Source organism: Cotesia glomerata, linkage group LG5, assembly GCF_020080835.1.
Source record: "Cotesia glomerata isolate CgM1 linkage group LG5, MPM_Cglom_v2.3, whole genome shotgun sequence".
Classification (NCBI taxonomy): domain Eukaryota; kingdom Metazoa; phylum Arthropoda; class Insecta; order Hymenoptera; family Braconidae; genus Cotesia; species Cotesia glomerata.
The window spans coordinates 22,403,605-22,424,423 of NC_058162.1; the positions used below are offsets into that span (position 1 = coordinate 22,403,605).

General features: G+C 29.5%; 1 protein-coding gene and 2 long non-coding RNA genes across 5 annotated transcripts in view; 2 read left to right on the top strand and 1 right to left on the bottom strand.

Annotated features, from left to right (window-relative positions):
• Nucleotides 1–85: 85 nt before the first annotated feature.
• LOC123265714 lies at nucleotides 86–4,976 on the top strand. Its single transcript, XR_006509639.1, has 6 exons — nucleotides 86–421; nucleotides 694–749; nucleotides 1,342–1,414; nucleotides 1,824–1,879; nucleotides 2,071–2,150; nucleotides 4,217–4,976. It is a non-coding gene; the product is annotated as an uncharacterized LOC123265714 (long non-coding RNA).
• A 2,365-nt stretch (nucleotides 4,977–7,341) lies between these two features.
• LOC123266263 (rho guanine nucleotide exchange factor 10-like protein) overlaps nucleotides 7,342–20,819 on the bottom strand; it is a 35,228-nt gene continuing 21,750 nt past the window's right edge. For all 3 annotated transcript variants that reach the window (XM_044730408.1, XM_044730407.1, XM_044730409.1), the window contains 6 exons: nucleotides 17,047–17,609; nucleotides 15,441–15,962; nucleotides 12,880–12,972; nucleotides 12,404–12,790; nucleotides 12,019–12,237; nucleotides 7,342–9,831 (listed from right to left, as the gene is read on the bottom strand). In XM_044730408.1, coding sequence (XP_044586343.1) covers nucleotides 7,441–9,831; nucleotides 12,019–12,237; nucleotides 12,404–12,790; nucleotides 12,880–12,972; nucleotides 15,441–15,962; nucleotides 17,047–17,609 — 4,175 coding nt within the window. In that variant the 3' untranslated portion in view covers nucleotides 7,342–7,440. The remainder of the gene's footprint in view (nucleotides 9,832–12,018; nucleotides 12,238–12,403; nucleotides 12,791–12,879; nucleotides 12,973–15,440; nucleotides 15,963–17,046; nucleotides 17,610–20,819) is intronic.
• Nucleotides 10,295–17,716, top strand: LOC123266268. Its single transcript, XR_006509746.1, has 3 exons — nucleotides 10,295–10,481; nucleotides 16,522–16,531; nucleotides 17,706–17,716. It is a non-coding gene; the product is annotated as an uncharacterized LOC123266268 (long non-coding RNA).

A 20,819-nucleotide genomic window follows, 5' to 3' on the forward strand; every position in this document is an offset into this window, starting at 1 on the left:
GTCTGTAGTTTTCTCTCTCATCGTTGGTGGTGTTGAGGTATATTTAGTTCAGTGTAAGGCCGCTGTGGCGTGAGAGAGGCGACCGGACCGCCACAGCAATAAAGAAATAGTTCTATCTGGGAGTAAAATCCCGAAGCTTCGCTGGGACGACAATATCGACAAGACAGAGAAACTTTTTTTCAATCATCGTGGTCAGTCTCTTCACGGAGGAGTTTTTTTGATGAATTTCCTTTCCTGACTGCCCTTCGTTGTGAATGGATGCGATGGATTTTAGTAATAAAATCCAAAAGTTAAAACCGTTTGCCGGAAAAATAATTCTAAATCAATGGAATAACTTATTTAAAAATAATAAATTAAAATTTTTGAGTGCTACATTTTATGGCTGAATTAAAAAATGCACAATGCATCGTGTTATAAAAAGGTACGTAATTTAATGTTAAGCCACTATTAAATTAACAATCATTGATCTTTTCTAAAAATTAAAATTATATTTCAAATTAGCAATAATTAATCTTGCAGAATTTAACTAGCGTTTTATATTTTTATAAATTTTTATGATGACTATCAACCGAATCACTTATGAATCCTGATTATTGGATATACATGCACTACCAGCTGAGGCTTTTGCTTAATTCATTTTTATTTATATTATTTAAAGAACATTTAATCAAAAATTTTTTTACTTTTTTTTAGAAAGAGGTTCTGAAATGTTGGAATGGAGCAACAATGAGGAACCAATAAAACACGTGGTAAGTTTTAAAGTTTTTATAGTTTTTAATTTATTTTGTAATGACACTGAAGTTGACCAACATTAGAAATTTTCATGAAAATTTAAATATCCGACATCTGATAAGTTTTTTATTGTAAAAAATTATTAAAGGAAAAAATTAAAAAAATTTTAAATACAATTTTAAAAAAATATTTTTTCACTTATAATTTTTATTGATTAAAAAAATCAAAACTTGTCAAATGTCTGCTAATTTCAGTATCATGGAATTTTTTTAGAATTTTGTAACAATAAAATTATTATGAAAAAAATTTAACAAAAAAATTCCACGTGAAAATAAAAAAAATTATTGGGACAAAATTTGTAGAAGCATTTTTTTTTTTATTGTAATTAATTATTTTATAAAATTAAAAATAATTAACACTTGTCGGTTACCTTCAGTATCATTTTTTTTATTGAACTAATATTTTAATTTGTTATGATGACTATCAACCGAATCACTTATGAATCCTGATTATTGGATATACATGCACTACCAGCTGAGGCTATTCAATAATTAATTAAAAATTAGTATTAACTATAAAATATTTTTAACACAAATTTATTTGTTACAGTATCAGAATTACTTAAATGTAATGTGAGCTGACTTGAAAAAACGTGGGCAAGGTTTCCATTTTTAACTATGTGGTAAGTTGATAAAATTTATTTGAATTAGCAAGCTTTTAACGTGGTAAATTTATGATACTGAAATCAGCAGATACTTATCAATTTTTTTATTTTTTTTAATTAAATTAAAACTAAAAAAATTGCATTTAAAGTTTTTCAAAATTTCTACATTTTAATTTTTTTTTTAAATCATTTTTTCAATTAAAAAAAATAATAAAAATTATTAGATTACTGCTGAATTCATTTTCATATAAATTTGATACCATTGACTTAATTAGATTTAAATTTATTATGATGACTATTAACCGAATCACTTATGAGTCCTGATTATTGGATAAACATGCACTACCAGCTGAGGCTTTTGCTTAATTTATTTTTATTTATATTATCTAAAGAACATTTAATTAAAATTTCTTTACTTTTTTTATAGAAAAAGATTCTAAAGTGTTGGAATGGAGCAACAATGAAGAAGCAAAAAATCACATGGTAAGTTTCTATGTTTTTAGTTTATTTTTTATTGAAGTAACATTTTAATTTATTATGATGACTATTAACCGAATCACTTATGAGTCCTGATTATTGGAAATACATGCACTACCAGCTGAGGCAAATTAATAATTAATCTTAATTTTTTTTGTTGTAATAAGTTTTACTAACTATTTTATTTAATGTTTCAGATTTACCTATGTAATGATTTGAGTGAAAATTTTATCACCCAATGATTCATCCCGATCTGCAAATCTGAGTGAATTAAATGGTAAGTTAAAAAATATCCAATTCATATCAGCTTTTCATATTATTAAAAAGAGTTTAGTGGAAATAGTAGTAAAGGACAAAAATGATAATAAAACTAGCCGACATTTAAGAATTTTTAGAATTATTTTAATTCAAAAAATCATTACAAAAAATTGTTTTTTTAATTTGATTTGTGAAAAATTTAAAAAACTGTAAGTGCAATTAAAAAGAAATTTTTTTCTAGTTCTAATTTAATAAATTAGATTTATTAAACAAAATCAAAAACTAAAAAATGTCGGCTAACTTTATTATTATAGGACAAAAAGATATAAATTACTAGAGTAAAAGACCCCATTAGTGGCGGGGACCCCATTACTGACACTCCCTTATTTTGATACTTATTCAATTAATGAAATCATTAATTTCAATAATGAATATGGGTGATTCTCTGTAAGGACGTCTTAAATCTGTACAAAATTGTCCGACCAAATTATTTTTGATTTTATTAGAAAAAAAATTAACAAGAGCTACAAAACTATCAGCTTAATCATAATAAATAAACAGCCGAATTAATTTTTGCTTTTTCGATATTTGTGTATCTTTTGCCATATAACATGACAGGGGACTGTTTTTTTTTTTTTTATCAAATTGAGAAAAATCAAGCAAACTATTTCAATGCATTCAACTTTTCAAGTTCTCAATGAATGTTTACATTAATTAGAATAATATTAAGACTTATAGATCCAATTTTATAAATAAATTATAAATAAAAATAGCTGCCAGGGGACTGAGTTTTGAAGTGGCCCAGACACATATTTCCAGCACAAACGGTGCTTTGACACTAAATAAAATGGCGATAAAGCGCTAACAGCCCTATCGTTATTAATTAACTCAAGGCTACTTAGGTCCTTATAAACCTTACAAAAGGTAAAATAACACGCTGGATTTCTTTTTTTTTGGCTTTGAACTTCTGGCAGGGGACTGTTCTTAAAATGCCTGGGACACACTTTGGTTTAATGAATTTAATGAAACAAATTAATTTTCGGTACTTTTTATTGAAGAAGATTGTTAGTTAATTAAGTTTATAAACATTATGGACCAAATTATATGTTATGGACGAATAACTTAAAATTTAATCTTAAAGTTTTAATTTTAGGAATGGGACAGCCCAGGGGACTGTTATTTCGGTGGTTTACGAATTTATAGCAAAAAAACCATAATTTATTTCATTTTAGTTTTCGATGCTCCAAATAGAAATGTTTATTTACTTTTGTAACAAATTTTTTTTTTATAACAAAATAACAATTTTTCCAATAAAAAAATGCCTGGGACAGCGAAAAACATCCTTACAGAGAATCACCCATATATTATTTCTAATCTTTAAGACCTTTAGATCAAAAAAATTTTTAATTTTTATTCCAAGTAGAACATTATTTCATTGAAAAAAAGTGCCACTAATGTGGTCTTTTACCTTATTAAATTAAATTTAAAGTTAAAAAATTTTGTAAAATTATGAAAGTTTAAATTATTATTCTGTAAAAGAAGCACGCTGTTAAACAGCGTTTATTACACTATCTTTAACATAAATTAATGCAATAAAAACCACATATTTCATTTAATGTACCCTCTTTCTTTCCTATTAGTATTGTATATATATATATATAAATTAATAATCTTATATTATTGTTAAATTGTTGTATATTGCCGATTGGCATTTGAACTTTAAATAAATAAATAAATAAATAAAAGTGTCAGGTGTTGTTTCCAAAGTTATCGAATTAAATTGTCAATTTGATGAAATGTATAAGCTAGATTTTTTTCAATTTTTAAAATTAAAATTCAATTAAAGTAGTTGAGTTTTTTTTTGTCTTAAATTATTAAAAATTATTAAAACTTTCATATTTTTATAAATTTTAATTATGAAATTTGAATTTCACTAAAATCTCATTCTTATGATGACCATCAACCGAATCACTAATGACTCCTGATTATTTGGTAAACATGCACTACCAGCTGATGTGAAACTTTTTCTTTTATTAATTATTAATTAACATAATTTTTTATTTAACAAAGATTTTTTTATTGCAGTTACAAAATAGCTGTAGATGAAGATATCAACTTTTCTTCAAACCAAGAAATGTCGCTACCAAAAAAAAATGGTTCCCATCTTTGTCACTCCTCGCAATCATCAAGAGAAACCCAAAAAATTATAAAAATTTTATTTTAATTTGTATACATACCTGCCAGCTCATTGAAATATTGTTAATTATTTATTTTAAAAAATTAATAAATAAATAAAAACTGAAATAGTTTGTATGAGAAAATTTTTTATTAAATATCATTTGATAATCAGATATAAATTCGCCGATCAATAAATTTAATGTAAAATTTAGCAGAGAAATATTTAAATCGTTGAGCATTCAATAACTGAAATTAAATAATAAATACATAGTTTAATAATTACGGAAAAATTATCTATTGTCTACTAACCTTTAAATAGTACAGTACAAAAGAAAAAAAAATAATATGACTAATTGTACAATTCTACAATGTTAAAGTTAACAATTTTGTTAGCGGTAAACCCGGGCAGAAAAAAAATACAATTTAACATGATCACTGCTGGGTAACTGACGTTATACTCTATCAATCTATCACATAATAAATTTACCAATAAACTTATTTTATATAACAATATTTTTATTAAATAGGCTTTTATACGTCTTGTTAACTCGACAGTAATCAATAATAATATTTTTTCTGTTAAGTATTCTCTTTGTTCCTATAAAGAAGCTATTTTCAAAATGGCAAATTAACTATGGCTACTACCAAAAAATATTAGTTTCTCTATCAAAAAAAAAAAAAAAAAAAAAAAATGAAATAAATTTAATTCTGATAAATTTAATCAAATATTGAAAATTTATAACTCTTATAAAATGTAAAAATTACAAACATTTTATAATACTTTTCTTAAATATTAAATCTACCAAGGCTGAAAAATGTCAACCTTAGAATGCCAACGATGCCCTCAATATATTTTTATAAAATAATAATCTACTTTTGCTTAACTTTAATTAGATTTATAAATTTATCGAACATACACTTTAAATACTTTTAAGAAAAAAAATTACTGATGATGGCACCTGTTAGGCAAACATTTGAACATTATATAAAACAATTTTTTATTATATACTATCTTGCATTAATTTAACTTTATATGATATGCAATAATTATCCTTCCAATATATATATAACATACTCTTTAATATTAATAATAATAATATTAATTTGATTAACATACCAATTACAATTAATAAATTAATTTTCTTTGGCGAGGCCCTAACTGTCCTCTAAATTTAGTGTATCTTACACGCCTTAACTTATATTCTTCCGACCAACAATCGAAATATTTATTACAATATTTATAATAAAACATTTTACGTAAATATTTAAGAGGCACGAGATTCTTCACAGAAAATTAATTATACGCTTTCAGGTATTGCGTTCAATAATAAGAAAAATCTATTGAGATTCGTATTTTATAAAATAAAATACTCTGTCGATTAAGCACCAAATGTCCAGCTGATTAATTAATAAATTAATCAATTAAAACAACAGATAGTAACACACTGATAGAAGGATTCATTAACTATTAATTATTTAATTTATTTGAAGAAAATTATTTAATTTTAATAAATATTTTTTAAGATTTAATAAATATTTATTTGAGAGGAAAGTACATTTATTAATAGTTAATAAGTATTAATTAATAGTTAATAAGTATTAATTAATAGTTAACAAATATTTATTAACAGTTAATAAATATTTTAAGTGAATTTGTTTCGCTTGCAATGTCATATGATATCAAGATTCCTTATAAACAAAAAGGATTTTTATAAATTATTTGCATTGATTATATTACACTAGCAACCTTACAGTTACTATGTTTCTGCCGTGACTTGAGAATTATAAATAAATAAAATTTTGCTGTATTAAATAATTACTTTTGTTAAATTTCACTGTACTTTCTCAACTATTTACGATTTTGAAGATATAAGCTCATCTCGATGTTACTCTCATCGAGAGCTTCCATTTGAGTACCCACATGCATTTTTATATATATTTTTTATATATACATATATATAATATTTATAAATATATGAAAAATTAATGTGGGTACTTGAATGAAAGGTCTCGATGAGTGTAATGGTGGGGTGAGCTTATATCTTTAAAAATGTCAATTGTTGACAAAATACAAGGTCATTTTTCTTAATTATTGACATTATTTAGGATATAAACTCATTTCGATGTTACATTCATCGAGACCTTTCATTCAAGTACCCACATGGCAATTTTTATATATTTTATATATATGGTATTTGTGAAATATATAAATATATAAAATATATGAAAAATTGATGTTGGTACTCAAATGAAAGGTCTTGATGAGTGTAACATCGGGATGAGCTTGTATCTTTAAAAATGTCAATACAAGTTTACGAGATACAAGGTAATTTCTTATGTATCTAGAGATAGACAATTTTCTAATACAGCCTAAATATTTATCATAAATTGACTATCTGTGAGAATGATATGAAACCTTGAAAAAGTACAAATTCAAGTTAAAACTTTTACAATTACACTAAATTTCACCAAAAAAAAAAAACTGATTTTATCATATGACTATCCTGGACACAAAATTTTTTTTATTTTCTTAATAAAATAGATTATAATAACGTTTATTCTACAATACCAGATTATATCACAGTTCATAATCATCTTTTATATTTTTAAATATTAAAAACGTTAATTGATTTCGTGAATTTAATTATTATCATGTATTCCAGCTATAGCGTTATAAAAAGTTTCAAAAGAAAATTGCTATTTTTGCTTTTTATCTCAAATAAATATTTGTTAACAGTTAACAAATATTCATTAACCATTAATAAATATTTATTATCAGTTAATAAATTATACTTAATAAATTACTTATTAACTGTTAGCAAATATTCATTAACCATTAACAAATATTTACTAACACTTAATAAATCGTAACAAATCCCTGTTTAAAAATATTCATTAAAAAAATTTAAAAAAGTCGCTCTATGCAAATTATATATCTATAGATATATACTTAGAAATTGAAATCAATTGGAATTATTGAAAAAAATTCAAATCTCATGACAGTGAATTTTTTTCAATGAATATTTTTAAACAGGGATAATTTATCAACAGTTAATAAAGCTTATTAAACATAAACAAATCCTTCTATCAGCAGACATTATTCAATATTCAATACACATTTTGGTAAACAATCACAATTTCATTTCCCACAGAACAATATGCGCGTCATTGCTATTAGGCTCTTTCAACGAGTAGCTAACCTTTGAATTCTTATCCCCAATAAACGGCTGAGGCGCTGTAGAATTCAACTGTCTCCAATTAACATACCCACGTCCTCCCATCAGCGTCAAAACAGTCCGCTTAGGTTGGTCCACCTGCTGCTGAACCTTTCCGTGTCGTTTATTAGTACTGCCCGTTTTCTTCACAGTGTTCATCTTAGTTTGAACATTTCCACCATTTCCATCTTTGCCTCTCCCATTGATATTAATCGAGCTGACATTAACATTAACATTAACATTACCATTACCAGGCGTGATCAGTGGCTCTAAATTGTACCCTTGACCGCCACTAGCAGTGCTGCTGTTCCTAGATAGCTTTCCAGTCTTGGACAAATTTTCTTCAGACCCCGAAGAAGTGTACAAAGAACTAGCATGAGAGTCCACGGACCAGTTAGACAAATCCAGAGACCTAGGCCGAGTGATCTTCATCTTCAGCCTTCTATCCAAAGTATTAACTTTGTTCGGAATGGCTGCTAATTCAGGATCGCTTCGCCTCAGACTTTCATAAATCGGATCTATCCCCGAGTTAGTGTCATTCTCATAATCCTTAACGTACATAAGTTCTCCATAAAGCCCATAGACGTCGCAGTTCTCTCCAGAACTCTGGGAACTGGCTATAGAATTCGACAGCAGCGCCGCGGACGGATTGTTCGTCAACAAAGCGCCTCCAAATCCCCGAGGCAAAGTTTTAGAAGCACGGAAGTCATTTTCCTTGTTGCGCTTTCGCCTCAGAGCAACTGGACTCCCAGCTAGCTGCTGCTTTAATTTATCAACGTTGTAAGAAAATGAAGAAGAGGAAGCTGTAGAAGCTGCTGAAGACTCATTTAAACTCGCTCGATGATACTCTTGCCTTTTTCTAACCATTTCTTCATCCTGCCGGTGAGGTCTTAACTGCTGATCTATTTCAGCGTCCCCAGAGTTGGATCCAGTGAAAGCATCGTCTTCTTTGGAAGAAACGCTGTATTTATTGCTCTGGATTGCTAGCAGGAAAGTTATCGGGCCGAAATGAGCGTGGTAGGAAATGTTAACTCGTCCACTGATTATAGGAACGCCTTCTAGCCTAGGAAGAGGAATGGTGAGACTTATTCCGACGTTGGTTCCAACCCAGAGCAATCCTTTGCAAGCCATCAGTGCTGTTACGCTAACATTCATCTGAGAATTTTGATTGTTTGAGTTGGTATTATTATTTACATTATCTCCGTAGGAATTTGAATTGGATAAACGGTCTAGAATTGAAGTTTTAGTTACTCGCAAGACATTTGACGCGATATTTATGTCCTGCAAGTGCTTGAAGGTCTCGGTGTGATACAGACAAACCGTGCTGGAGTTTTTGAGAGCTACCCAGAGCCCAACTCCTGAATGAGCCATCAAATGAACGTTACCTACGTGCTCATGCTGCACGCTGAAGCTCTTGATAACTTCTCCAGAGGTTCCTTTTAGCACCCAGACTTTCTTCCCGCAGGCAGCGTAGACAGTCGAGTTTATTGGCATCAAACAAGCCACTGGGTCGGGACCCAGGCAAATTACTGAAGGCTCGGACATCATCCAGGTTCCGTCGACGTTACGCCGGAATATTAGGAGAGATCCGCTTCCTAGAGCTACAAAGACGTTGTCGCAGTGGTACTTTATTTGAATTACAGATCCAGACACTGGATAGTTACCCAGCTGTTCTTGTTTTTCAGGCTCAACAGCGGAGTATACAATTATTTTACGGGAATCTGTTCCCATCCACACTTGGTCACCAGCTTGTACGTCGTCGAAGCCTTTGACGAACTCCACAGCGGCGACCCGAGTCTCCACTAGGTCGAAAGTGCTGACTTTCTTCAGGGAAATCGCAGATGAAGCGGTCGAAGTTGATTGCCCGAAAACTGTCACGTGGCTTGACACACCGTCGCCAGTGCAAATCCACAAATAGCTCACGTGGTTCCGGGAACTTCTTCGTCGAACGGCTCGTAAGTTTTGGGTGGTGTAGTAGCAGCCGCAGCGGACTTCGGATTTGTACTGGGAGTGGTAGACTGCTTGTGAGCTGACGAACAGAGGCATCTTTGTTGATGGTCTTTGCTCTTGCTCTGGTACTTCCCAGGACGGTGAGTTGTTAGGATCTAGAGCCAGTTGAGCTAGTCTCAGCTCTGTTATCCAATCTTTTTTGACTAGTGGGTTGTCCGTCTGGAAGGTGTACATCTGTCCTTGCTTTGTCATTAATTGGAGACAACAGCTGTCTGCCCAAATCATGTCCTCATCCTTTTGTTGGATTGACGACTGGATTGATTGGAGGATTAGCTTTGTTGCGGCGACTGTCATACCCTGAAAATTTTTGGAATTTATTTTAATAATTGGTTCTTCTTTGGAAAAAATTATTTTAGTTTTAATAGGTTATGGGCCCAGGCTGTATATTTAGAGATGGTTTATTAGAAGAAACTTGTACATTAATTATATTTTGAATAGTTTTCTTACTAAATATTATTAAATTAATGCACTAAACTTCCAAAAATCATCAATTTTGTAACGCTCAAATTCTAAGTTAAAAACCTTCAAAATGATCTGTTTTTCATTCTTAATTTTAATATTATCTGTGAAAATTTTGTTGAAGATAAATTAGGTCTTATACTATTGTAATACAGCATGGGAAGTAATAAAGAGTTTTTATAAACATTAAGGTAGTTGTCATGGTAAAATATTGTCAAAAAATTTGAGATTATTTATACGCGTTGCAAAAAGAATTGTAATTCTAAAGTTAATTTATTTCTAAATCGACAGATGGAACATTGAGATCGCTGGAGGACTCGGACCGACTTCTGGAAAAATATTCAGGATTGGATTGATGGGAATTAATGCTAACTTGCTAATTGTTGACAAACTTCTCCAAGCTTTGGATAAAGTGTTGAGCTTCGCGAGACAAAGTCGGCTTTAATAAAACATGGAATTGTTTTTCATTCTTAATTTTAATATTATCTGTGAAAATTTTGTTGAAGATAAATTAGGTCTTATACTATTGTAATACAACATGGAAAGTATCAAGAGTTTTTATAAACATTAAGGTAGTTGTCATGGTACAATATTGTCAAAAAATTAGAGATTATATGCGCCGCAAAAGTATATGAGCTTGTAGCTAAGTAATCCATAGTTTCTACGCAAGACTGTACCCGTGGAGACGCAACCCATACAATTGTTTCTGTCCGACTCCGTAGATATATACTTTTTCATAAATTGTTGAACTTAAATCCGTTATTTATAAATAATTAGACGGTCAAAAATTTTTTTTATTTTTTTTTAAACTCACAACAAATACATTAAAAGACGGTCAGTTTTTTGAAAGTTTCTGACAGTTGGTTTTTTTTCATAACTAAGAAACTGGTACAGAATTGCAGAGAGCGTATGCAATCAATGTTAAATATCCAATTTTTAATTGAATTCATCTCGGGTTATAGGTAGTCAATCGACTTCAAATTTTTAGAGTAATTGTATCATCATGCCCTTAATAATTACACAAAAATTTAGAATTTTCTGACGGTATGTCTTAATCGCGACAACTACCTTAAAAAAATCAGATGTTGAAATTTATAAAAATAAAAAAAAAACAATGTTTTTTTTTTTTCTACTGAAAAGTAACATTTGTTAATTATTTACAAGCGGGGTGAAAAATTAACATTTTCAATTTTTTTTTATTCTGCTCGTTTTTACGGCGAATTTATGATAAAAAATGTTGTGAAAGAAAAGAATAAAGATTTCGATAGCTTTTTTGCCTTCAAAAGTTGGAAAAAATTTTGGCTCTTATATTTTTGGATAAAATTTAAATTTTATCTTTTTTTTATATCGACGTTCTAATTAGCAATTTGTCTAACTCAATTTTAGAGAATCTTCTATTTTTACGAAAAAAACAATTAATTCAAAATTTATTATCACTTTAAAAAACCATTTAATATCATTAATATCTAATAATATTTAAGTTTGAATCATTCAAATAATATATAATTGGATTATTACTACATCAAAATGTTAAAAAATCACCCTCTAAAAAATAAGGAGTTAGACAAATTGCTAATTAGACCGTCGATTTATATTTTTTTGAAAAGGACAAAAAAACGACCAATTAAAAAAAAAAAGTTGAAAATCAAAATTTTCTAAAAAATTTATAAATTTTTTTGGAAATTAGTAAAATTTGTTAAAATTGGGATAATCAACTATTTTTTTTTTAATAGTTAATTTTTTTAGGTATTTAAAAAAAAAATATCAATAAAATCAAATAGAAATTTCGTTCAAAAAAATGAAAATTAAAATGCTTGACCCTGCTTGTAAATATTTACCTAACATTTTTCGACACACGAGGTTCTTATACGCCATCGATAGATAATTTACTTCCTAAGTATACTTGAAAGTTATTTAAATCTCTTATAATGTTGTATGCCAACAATTAGAATAAATAAAGAATAAAGTTATCTAAACTAGACTCGAATGAATAATGAATAAATAAAAGAGTACAGGGTTAACTACCTCATAGGTTCCTTTGAGTTGCGTCACTAAATCACTTATCCTCGACATGACCTCATAGTCATGCATAAGATCGTTCATCTCCGCGCAAAGGCTATCGGCACCCGCTTGACTGCTGGTCTCATTGATGCTGAAATTTTTCTCCGATTTCAAGCTTCCGCCTTTATTTAATCCGGCTGTGAGTAAACGGCTCAATGTTGGCGAGGTACTGGTGTCTTGTATCTAAACAATAAAAACAAACAATGAAAGAAAAGAAAAGAAAAAAAAGACGAGAATAGTCGCACGTGCTAATTTCTCACGGTACAGAAAACACTATTTTCCTAAATATAAGCATTTATTATAATAACATAAAATAATAATATAAAATAAAAAGAATTATATGATTTACCTCAATGTCTGACACCGGATACGTCCACTTAAGCGTGAGCCTCTCGCTACTCGAGAAGTCCTCAATAGACCTTGGAGCCACTGAGACGCAAACCACTAAATCATTTAACAATAATAATCTACGTCTCTTGGATTTTGTTATCATCCCATTCTGATTGAATTCCAATTGCGTAACATTGTCCTCTCTTATAAGATACCTCGATGAGGATGAAAGCGGTCGATGAGCTAATTTACCGGATACGTGACGTAGCATTTCTTTGAAAGCTTGGAATTGTTCCGCCTCACGTTTTCGTTCATTTAACATTTCCGCCAAACTCTCCAGTTGAGTCAACGCCAACTGCAGAGACATTCTGTCGTGGTGTCCTTGAGGCGTGTGCTTCAATAAATCCTTGCCAAGACACAAAATTAGGTAAATTAAAATTATAAATTTATGAGCTTTAATTTATTTAGTAATTATTAACGATTATTTACACATACCTGGAGAAACAATATAAATTGTGGAAACCTCTGGACTGGCTTCACCATTAGACCGAAAAAGGACAACCGATCGTGGGCACTAATTTGCTTCACCTGTTAAATAATAAAAATTTGTTTTACATAAATGTATAAAGAATTTAAAGCCCTATTATTTATCCCAACAAACTATATTTATGTAAATGTATATATTATATATACTGCAGAAAAATTAATATTGCATAACAAACGTGACTAAAGTATTATTTATTATTTAACACATCATAATCATCTAAATTACTTTGTCATATTATTTTCATTATTAAGTCTTGTAAGTATAAATCTTGATCATATTTCCATGAAGATAAATATTTATAATATATATTATTAAGAGAATAAGAAAACTTTTGTCTTAAGGATAGTCATATGATAAAATCGATTTTTTTAGTGAAATTTAGTGCCATAGCAAAGGTCTTGAATTTGTGCCTTTTCAAAGTTTCATATCATTTTCACCAATAGACAATTAATTATGATAAGTATTTAGGCTGCATTTGAAAATGCTCTATCTCTAGATACATAATTAAGAAATGACGTATCTTGTAAACTATTGACATTTTTAAAGATATAAGCTTACTACAACATTACACTCATCAAGACCTTTCATTTGAGTACCCACATCAATTTTTCATATATTTATATATATTATATATATGTATATATGAAAAATATATGATAATTCATGTCGGTACTCAAATAAAAGCTCTTGATAAGTGTAACATTGGGATGAGCTTATATCTTTCAAAACGTCAATAGTTAAGAAAGTATAGTACAATTTAATATAATTAAAAAATGACCTTGTATCTTGTGAACTATGGATATTTTTTAAAATATAAGCTCACCCCGACATTTTACTCATCGAGACTTTTCATTTGAGTACCCACATCAATTTTTCATACATTCATCCACAGATTCGGTAGAATCTGGCGCCAAGTTCCGTTCAAATCCGTTGTAAACGGAGCGCCAGACTACCGACTGTGTTTACTGTAAGCAGAACGGTATTTCGAGGTTGCAAAATTTTATTTAATTATATGGTTCTCCTTTTTCCAAAATAATATATTATAAAAGTAATTTATACTTTATTTTACTGATATTAATTAATTATAATCAATTATAACACTTAATTCACTTAAAATTATTAAATTTTATCAGCACAAACTATAGTAAGCCCAGAAATTTCGATCCTGACTTTTTTTCGATGGGGAATATCAGCGCCACAGACTAGATAAAATAAAAATGTGTAGTAATCCTTCCTATAGACACGCAACTACAGTAAAAAGTGATTCATATCTTGCATCTATGGCCGCCAGGGTGCACTGGAATTACATCTACATAAACTGTAGCTTTAAGGAGATAGTTTGCAGTAAAAAATGCAGTCAACACGAGATTTAAGTTGTTATCAATTGTAAATTTTCATTATAATTACAAAAAATACTAAAATCCGAACAAAAACAGTTTCACTGTAAAAAAGTCGCACCAAGTCCACGTTCATAAGACTATTAGGAAAAAAAATTTTTTTTTTCTTTACAAAAAGATACAAAATAAAAAAATTAAAAAATTCGAGTAACCGATATGATTGTTTATGATTTTCGGAAATTAAAAAAAATTTTTTTGTAAATTTAAAAATTAAAAAAAAATTTTAGAACGTACTTGGTGTGCGTCATTGTGTATTTCAATTTTTTTAAAGTTCTAGTAAATAGATTTTACGAATTTCATTAAAAGTAAAATATTTTGCAACCGCGCACACTAAATACGTTCTAAAATTTTTTTTTAATTTTTAAATTTACAAAAAAATTTTTTTTAATTTCCGAAAATCATAAACAATCATATCGGTTACTCGGATTTTTTAATTTTTTTATTTTGTATCTTTTTGTAAAGAAAAAAAAAATTTTTTTTCCTAATAGTCTTATGAACGTGGACTTGGTGCGACTTTTTTACAGTGAAACTGTTTTTGTTCGGATATATATTATATATGTGTATATATGGAAAATATATGAAAAATGCATGTGGGTACTCAAATGAAAGGTTTCGATGAGTGTAACATCGGAATGAGCTTATATCTTTAAAAACGTCAATATTTAAGTAATGAGTGTAACATCGGGATGAGCTTATATCTTTAAGAAGGGTTTACATTTTTCCTCTCTCTCGCCCTCTATTGGACAAACGAAAGTATCTCTGTCATACTTGTACAACAAATGGAATCTTAAAACGCATTTTATGCATAAATAAATGAAAATTTTCCAAAAAAGCGCATCGCTCTTCGATAGATAATTTAATTATCTATCGAAGAGGGAAGCGTTTTTTTTCGAAATTTTATCACATACATGAGAAAAACACGTTTAAAAATCAACTATAAACCGCTCTTAAAAACATCAATATTTAAAAAAGTACAGTGCAATTTGACAAAAGCCATTATTTAATAACGCAAAGTTTTATTTATTGTTCACAAGTCAAGGCAGTTACATAGTGACTGCATGGTTGCTAGTATTTTTAATTAATAAATTCAATATCTTAAAGTGATATTTTACCTTAAAAAAATCAGCAAGCGCAGTCTTGCGTTTAGATTCCTGTTTAGCGAGATCCATAGCCACGGAAAAATTATTAATGAACCCGCTGTAGATGTCAAGAACAATAGCTTTGCTGAAACTCGCAACAAACACGTCACCGAGCTTCTCATCTTTGTCCCATGAGCGAACACACTCAGCGAGAGCTATTCGAAAGAGCGTGTGACACTGGAGTATCTCAGGTAGGCGGTGAAATAGCGTAGCAATTTTGCTTTGACTCAAAACCGGCGGAGTCGACTCTTCAAGAGGTTTTTTGTAATCATTGACGAGCCTCTGCAGCGTCGCGACGTAGCTATTTTCCGAGTGTACAATAGCCGCGACGATATGACGTCGCTTCAGCTGCTGAGGTGTTAAATTTGGTGGAGCTGGGGGTAAAGTCGGTGGTGCCTGACGTCGGTGGTGCATGCATTGAAATTGCATTATTGCAGCAGCTGCCGCCGAAGCCGTTACTGCGTTATTGCCCGTCATATAATTCTCTTCCTCAACCTGAAATTAACAATTCAATGAAATAAAATAAAAAGAGGTAAAGTTTCCAGTACTTGAACAGACTTTTTGAATTGTTGTAATAAAAAATCCGTATATTTATTATGAGTAATATGCGCATGTTATAATTATTCAATGATACAGTAATTAATTTCTATAAGTTTTTTCAATTGTAAATCAAAACAATTGTATTTTTGTTAACTTAAAAGTTGACATGTTGGGAATAGCCGATAGATGCTATTTTTTTCATGAACCTGGTACTAAACCGTAAATCGAACAATCAGTAAAAAAAACGGTGTATCATCATTTTAAGTAAAAAAAATTGTACCACCGAATGAAATATTCTTTTCTAAATAATAAATATTTTTTGCAAAGACATAAACTATAATTTTTATATTGAATTTTAGCGTCTAATTATACCTCCAAATTTTCAAAGCGGTACCCAGAACTTGAACAAGCTGGGGCCGTATAATTTTAACAGCAGTCTAACTTCTAAAAGGTTTATAGACTAGTGATCAGCATTGTGATTTGTATTAATTACTGCAAATTAAAAGTTTTATAGCTAAAAATAAGTGTAGTTAAAAATTATTGAATGTTTTGAATTGAGTTATTTTGATTTATAATTGAAAATTCGCTTTGTCATTCATAAAAAATGTAATTAAAAAATTAAATACAAAAATTTCTTATTTTTAAATGAACATATTAAATATGCAGGGTATTATTTTTAATATTAATCAATAATATGTTATAATTCTTTTGATATTTCAATAAAACGTTGAAAATTTTTGGTGTGCCTATTGCCATATATTTTATTAGTTCAACTTCAATCCAAAATTATTTATATTTTTATAAAAATCACTAATTTGAACTAATAATTACATCTTTATACATTAAAAGTAGAGTTTAATAAATTTTACTTTGAAACCTGTTCAACTACTGGGTACTTTACCTTAATTCATGCAAAAAAAAAATAGAACCTTGCATTCAAATTATCTAATTGCGCATCAACGCGGTACTCGTTGAGAATAATTAAGCTCGTAAATAAATAAAACAAAACAAACACAATAGAATGAATAAATTATTTCACCTCGACTAGACGAGACATTGGTGAAGCTATTGGTGTCACCGGTGATGAGTGCAGCGGCGTTGATGACTGCTGCTGTTTTATTGGACTGCATATTGACACTGCAGATGTGTCCGAGGACGAAGAGTCTACGTCATACTGATGAGTTGATCCACGACGGATACTGAACCACCTGGACAGTCGACCTTGTCCCGCGGTAGGGTCCAAAGGTTCCGTGGTGCCTCCAACAGGAGCTCCAGCTCCACTACTTCCTGAGCTCAGTCTTATGTTCTGTGATCTCCATTTATCGCACAAGGTCTTTGCTTTGTGCAGAGTATTCCTCAGCTGGCAGTTACTTTTTATGCTGATGTTACTCTTTTCACTTTCGTCGTCGTCCGAGGAGTGCTCGTGGTCTGACGCTGAGCACCAGGAGTCCTCACTCTTAACGGAATGCGCGGAGATATTTGAGCTCGTCGAGTCGAGCGGTTGGTGCTGTTGTTGCTGGGACTGCCGCTTTAGAACGGTCTCCATCCTGTTGGGTGGAGCTCCTACGTCGTCCCAAGATTGACACCTCGATCGTGGCTCATCTAAAAAAAAAAAATAAAATAAAATAAAAATAGTGTGTGTTTATGTACACGCGTCATAAATTATACTTCTTTAGCATAAGAAAAAAAATTTTAAAGAAAAAAAATGCAATAATGATCGAAGAAAAATGTTAAAAACAATCTAAAAGGTTTTATTGTAGTAAAAATATACCTATACTGTATAAATGTAAAATCATTAATTATTATATGAATTTAATTCAATATTATTTAAGATTTTTCTAAATCAACTAATTTTGGAGTTGCAAAATATCAATAGTACGATACTGAAGTTGACAATTTAAAAAATTTTTATTACAAAAAAATGCTTCTAAAAATTTTCACTTGTAATTTTTATTAATTTTAACATGTGGAATTTTTTAATTAATTTTTAACTTCCCGCTAAGAAAATTGAAAATTTTCAAAAATCGGGAAGTTATTGCTTTTACCCCGTTTTGCGAAAATCGAGTTTTCATCAGATCTCGACGTTTTAAGGTCACAGGAAGCATCCCTGACTATTCCCGCGATGGTTTCCGTGCGGCTGTATGTGTGTGTGTGAGTAAACCTCTTATAACTTTTGAACGGCTCGGCCGATCGGATCGAAATAGGTGGCGATCCAAAGAGTATTTTTGCCATTAAATTTCGTGAAAATTTGAATCAATTCGGTTCGCTACATTTTGAGAAATCTCGAAAATAAAATTTTCAAAAAATCGTTTTTTTTGGAATAACTTCTAAACGGCTTCACCGATCAATTCCAAAAACTAATTAGCTCTTGAGCTTGAAAAACCACGTCAATTGCCACCAGTCCCATCAAAATCGGTTGATTGGTTCGAGAGTTATCGAAAACGAAAAATTTCGAAAAAAGTGTTTTTTTCACATAACTTCGAGATTTCTTTTCAGATCGTTTTTGACAAAATAAAATAATTATTAGAGCTCAAAAAATCACGTTTATCGCCATCAAGAACGTGGAAATTGGTTGATTGGTTCGTGAGTTATCGTTGTCGAAAAAATTTGGAAAAAGTGAATTTTTTAAATTTCTCTAAGATTTTCAGTTCAATCAGTTTGTGTTCAAAAATACATCATAGATTCTAAAAAACTGCGTGGAATTCTGCCAACCACATGAAAATCGATTCATTCATTTACAAATTATTGCAGTTTGAAAATTCAAAAAATACTGTTTTATTAAACTTCTATCAGACTTTTGAGCTCGAAGAGCTCAGAAACGTCATAAGTGCAATTTCAAGCGTTTAGGTATGGAATTGGCGGGAAGTTGCAGGGGTGGCCTTTAGGGTCAACCGTTTTCCAGATTTTTTTTTATTATCATTTAATTGCCATAAAATTCTAAAAAAATTTTTAATGTCTATCAACTTCAGTGTCATTCATTAGTTTACAGTTGATAATTATAAAATATTTTCATTATTTATTTAAAATATATGTTTCTTACAAAATAGTTAATTGTTTATTATTTAACCTAGTGATAATATTTTTTTAATTAACATTTTTTAAAAAATAATATTAATTACATGAATTAAAAGACTTACAACTATTGTAGTACAAAACTAGATTTTGTTTCTAATACAATTCCGGAAAATTATTAAAATGTTCTATAATATTAATTTTAAAAAATATGGATAGAATAACTATATTCGATAAACTAAATGATTAAGTGTGTAGTAAAAAATTATGAACTCAATAAAAAGATACCTAAATATAATAGGTACAACAATATTTATAATTTAGTAGTATTAGCTTTTGTAAATTTTGCTGAAAAAAGCGCACAACTAAGAGCCTGGGTCCTAAATCAATAAATAATTCTGTCAAAAAGCTTTGTTGTTCCTGCAAATCACTACGTTCTGGTTATTACATTTATTATTTTATTACTCTTTCTGCTATTATACTAATCTCATTTACCAAAGATCAAGTCGTAATTTTATAATTTTTGAATATTTTAATTTTAACTCAACTAATTGTCAGCCGGAACTTTTAATCTATTCACACTAGAATGATATTTTAATTTATGTTATTTTTACTCTCAAAAAAATGGATATTTTTCAAGTATCGCTAAAAAACTAAAAGAATAAATGATATATGCAAATATTTATCCCCCGTGCTAGAAATAAGTTATGTTACTATTTAAAGCAATAAATAATCAATATTTATAATTTAGTTCAAATATTTTGATTCATGGATTTATTATTATTAATTTTTGATGAAATATTAATTAACAAGAAATTATTACCAAGTTAAATAAAAACTAAAATATTTATTTGATCATTTTTTAGAATTGATTATTAATATGAATAATATATTTCATATTAAATGATATTCTATCGAATTTGAAAATAACAACGTTTCGTTGGATACTTTGCGACTAGCCTGTATATGAGTTAACTTAGTCAGTAAAAGAAATCTATATTTTTAATTATATTTGATGGCCAATTTCATCATGTCTCTTTTTTTGAACATAATGCGCACACATCTAAAAAATTTCACTGATTCAAACGCGCCAAAAGAAGTATAACTTCAAAAATTTTATTAATCGCCAATTTAAAATTCAATTTAAATATTATTTTATTTTATTCTATTCTTGATCAGCGCCACCTGTCGGAATGTTCTATTACTACAAAAAAAGTTCCAAAGTTCCTCCAGTAGTTGCGCAACGAATCAAAGGGCATTGTTTCAGAGAAAATTAATAGCGACTGAAAGGACAAGTTGTGTGAATCGTGTCAGCTTTAGCGATTAGCATAATAAATTAATGAAACAAACCAAGGATATTAATATCATTTAGATGTGTGTAGACATATCTAAGCACACAGGTCTTTAGCCAGCTTAATAAACTTGTTGCTTTCTGCTCTAGCTTTATAATAAGCGTACACCTATACTAATACATATTTATAATGTTATGTCTGTTTAATATCTCGGTAACTGATCGAACAAAAACATGGCGAGCGTTGGAGCATATTATTATTCACATGCAATGCTACCGAGTATATAATGCAATGTATACCAATACAATCATTATATATACAAAGTCCATAAGCAATATGACGATATGACCGAGCAACCACGCGTGCTAACTGCTCTGCAGTGCGTAGTCATCTATCCAATGACGGAAGTATCTATTTATAAGAAATATATTCCATCTATTGCGCTGATTTATCTTCCTTATAAAACTTCAAATCCTTCGTATGATATTAATTGACTAGTTAAATTATT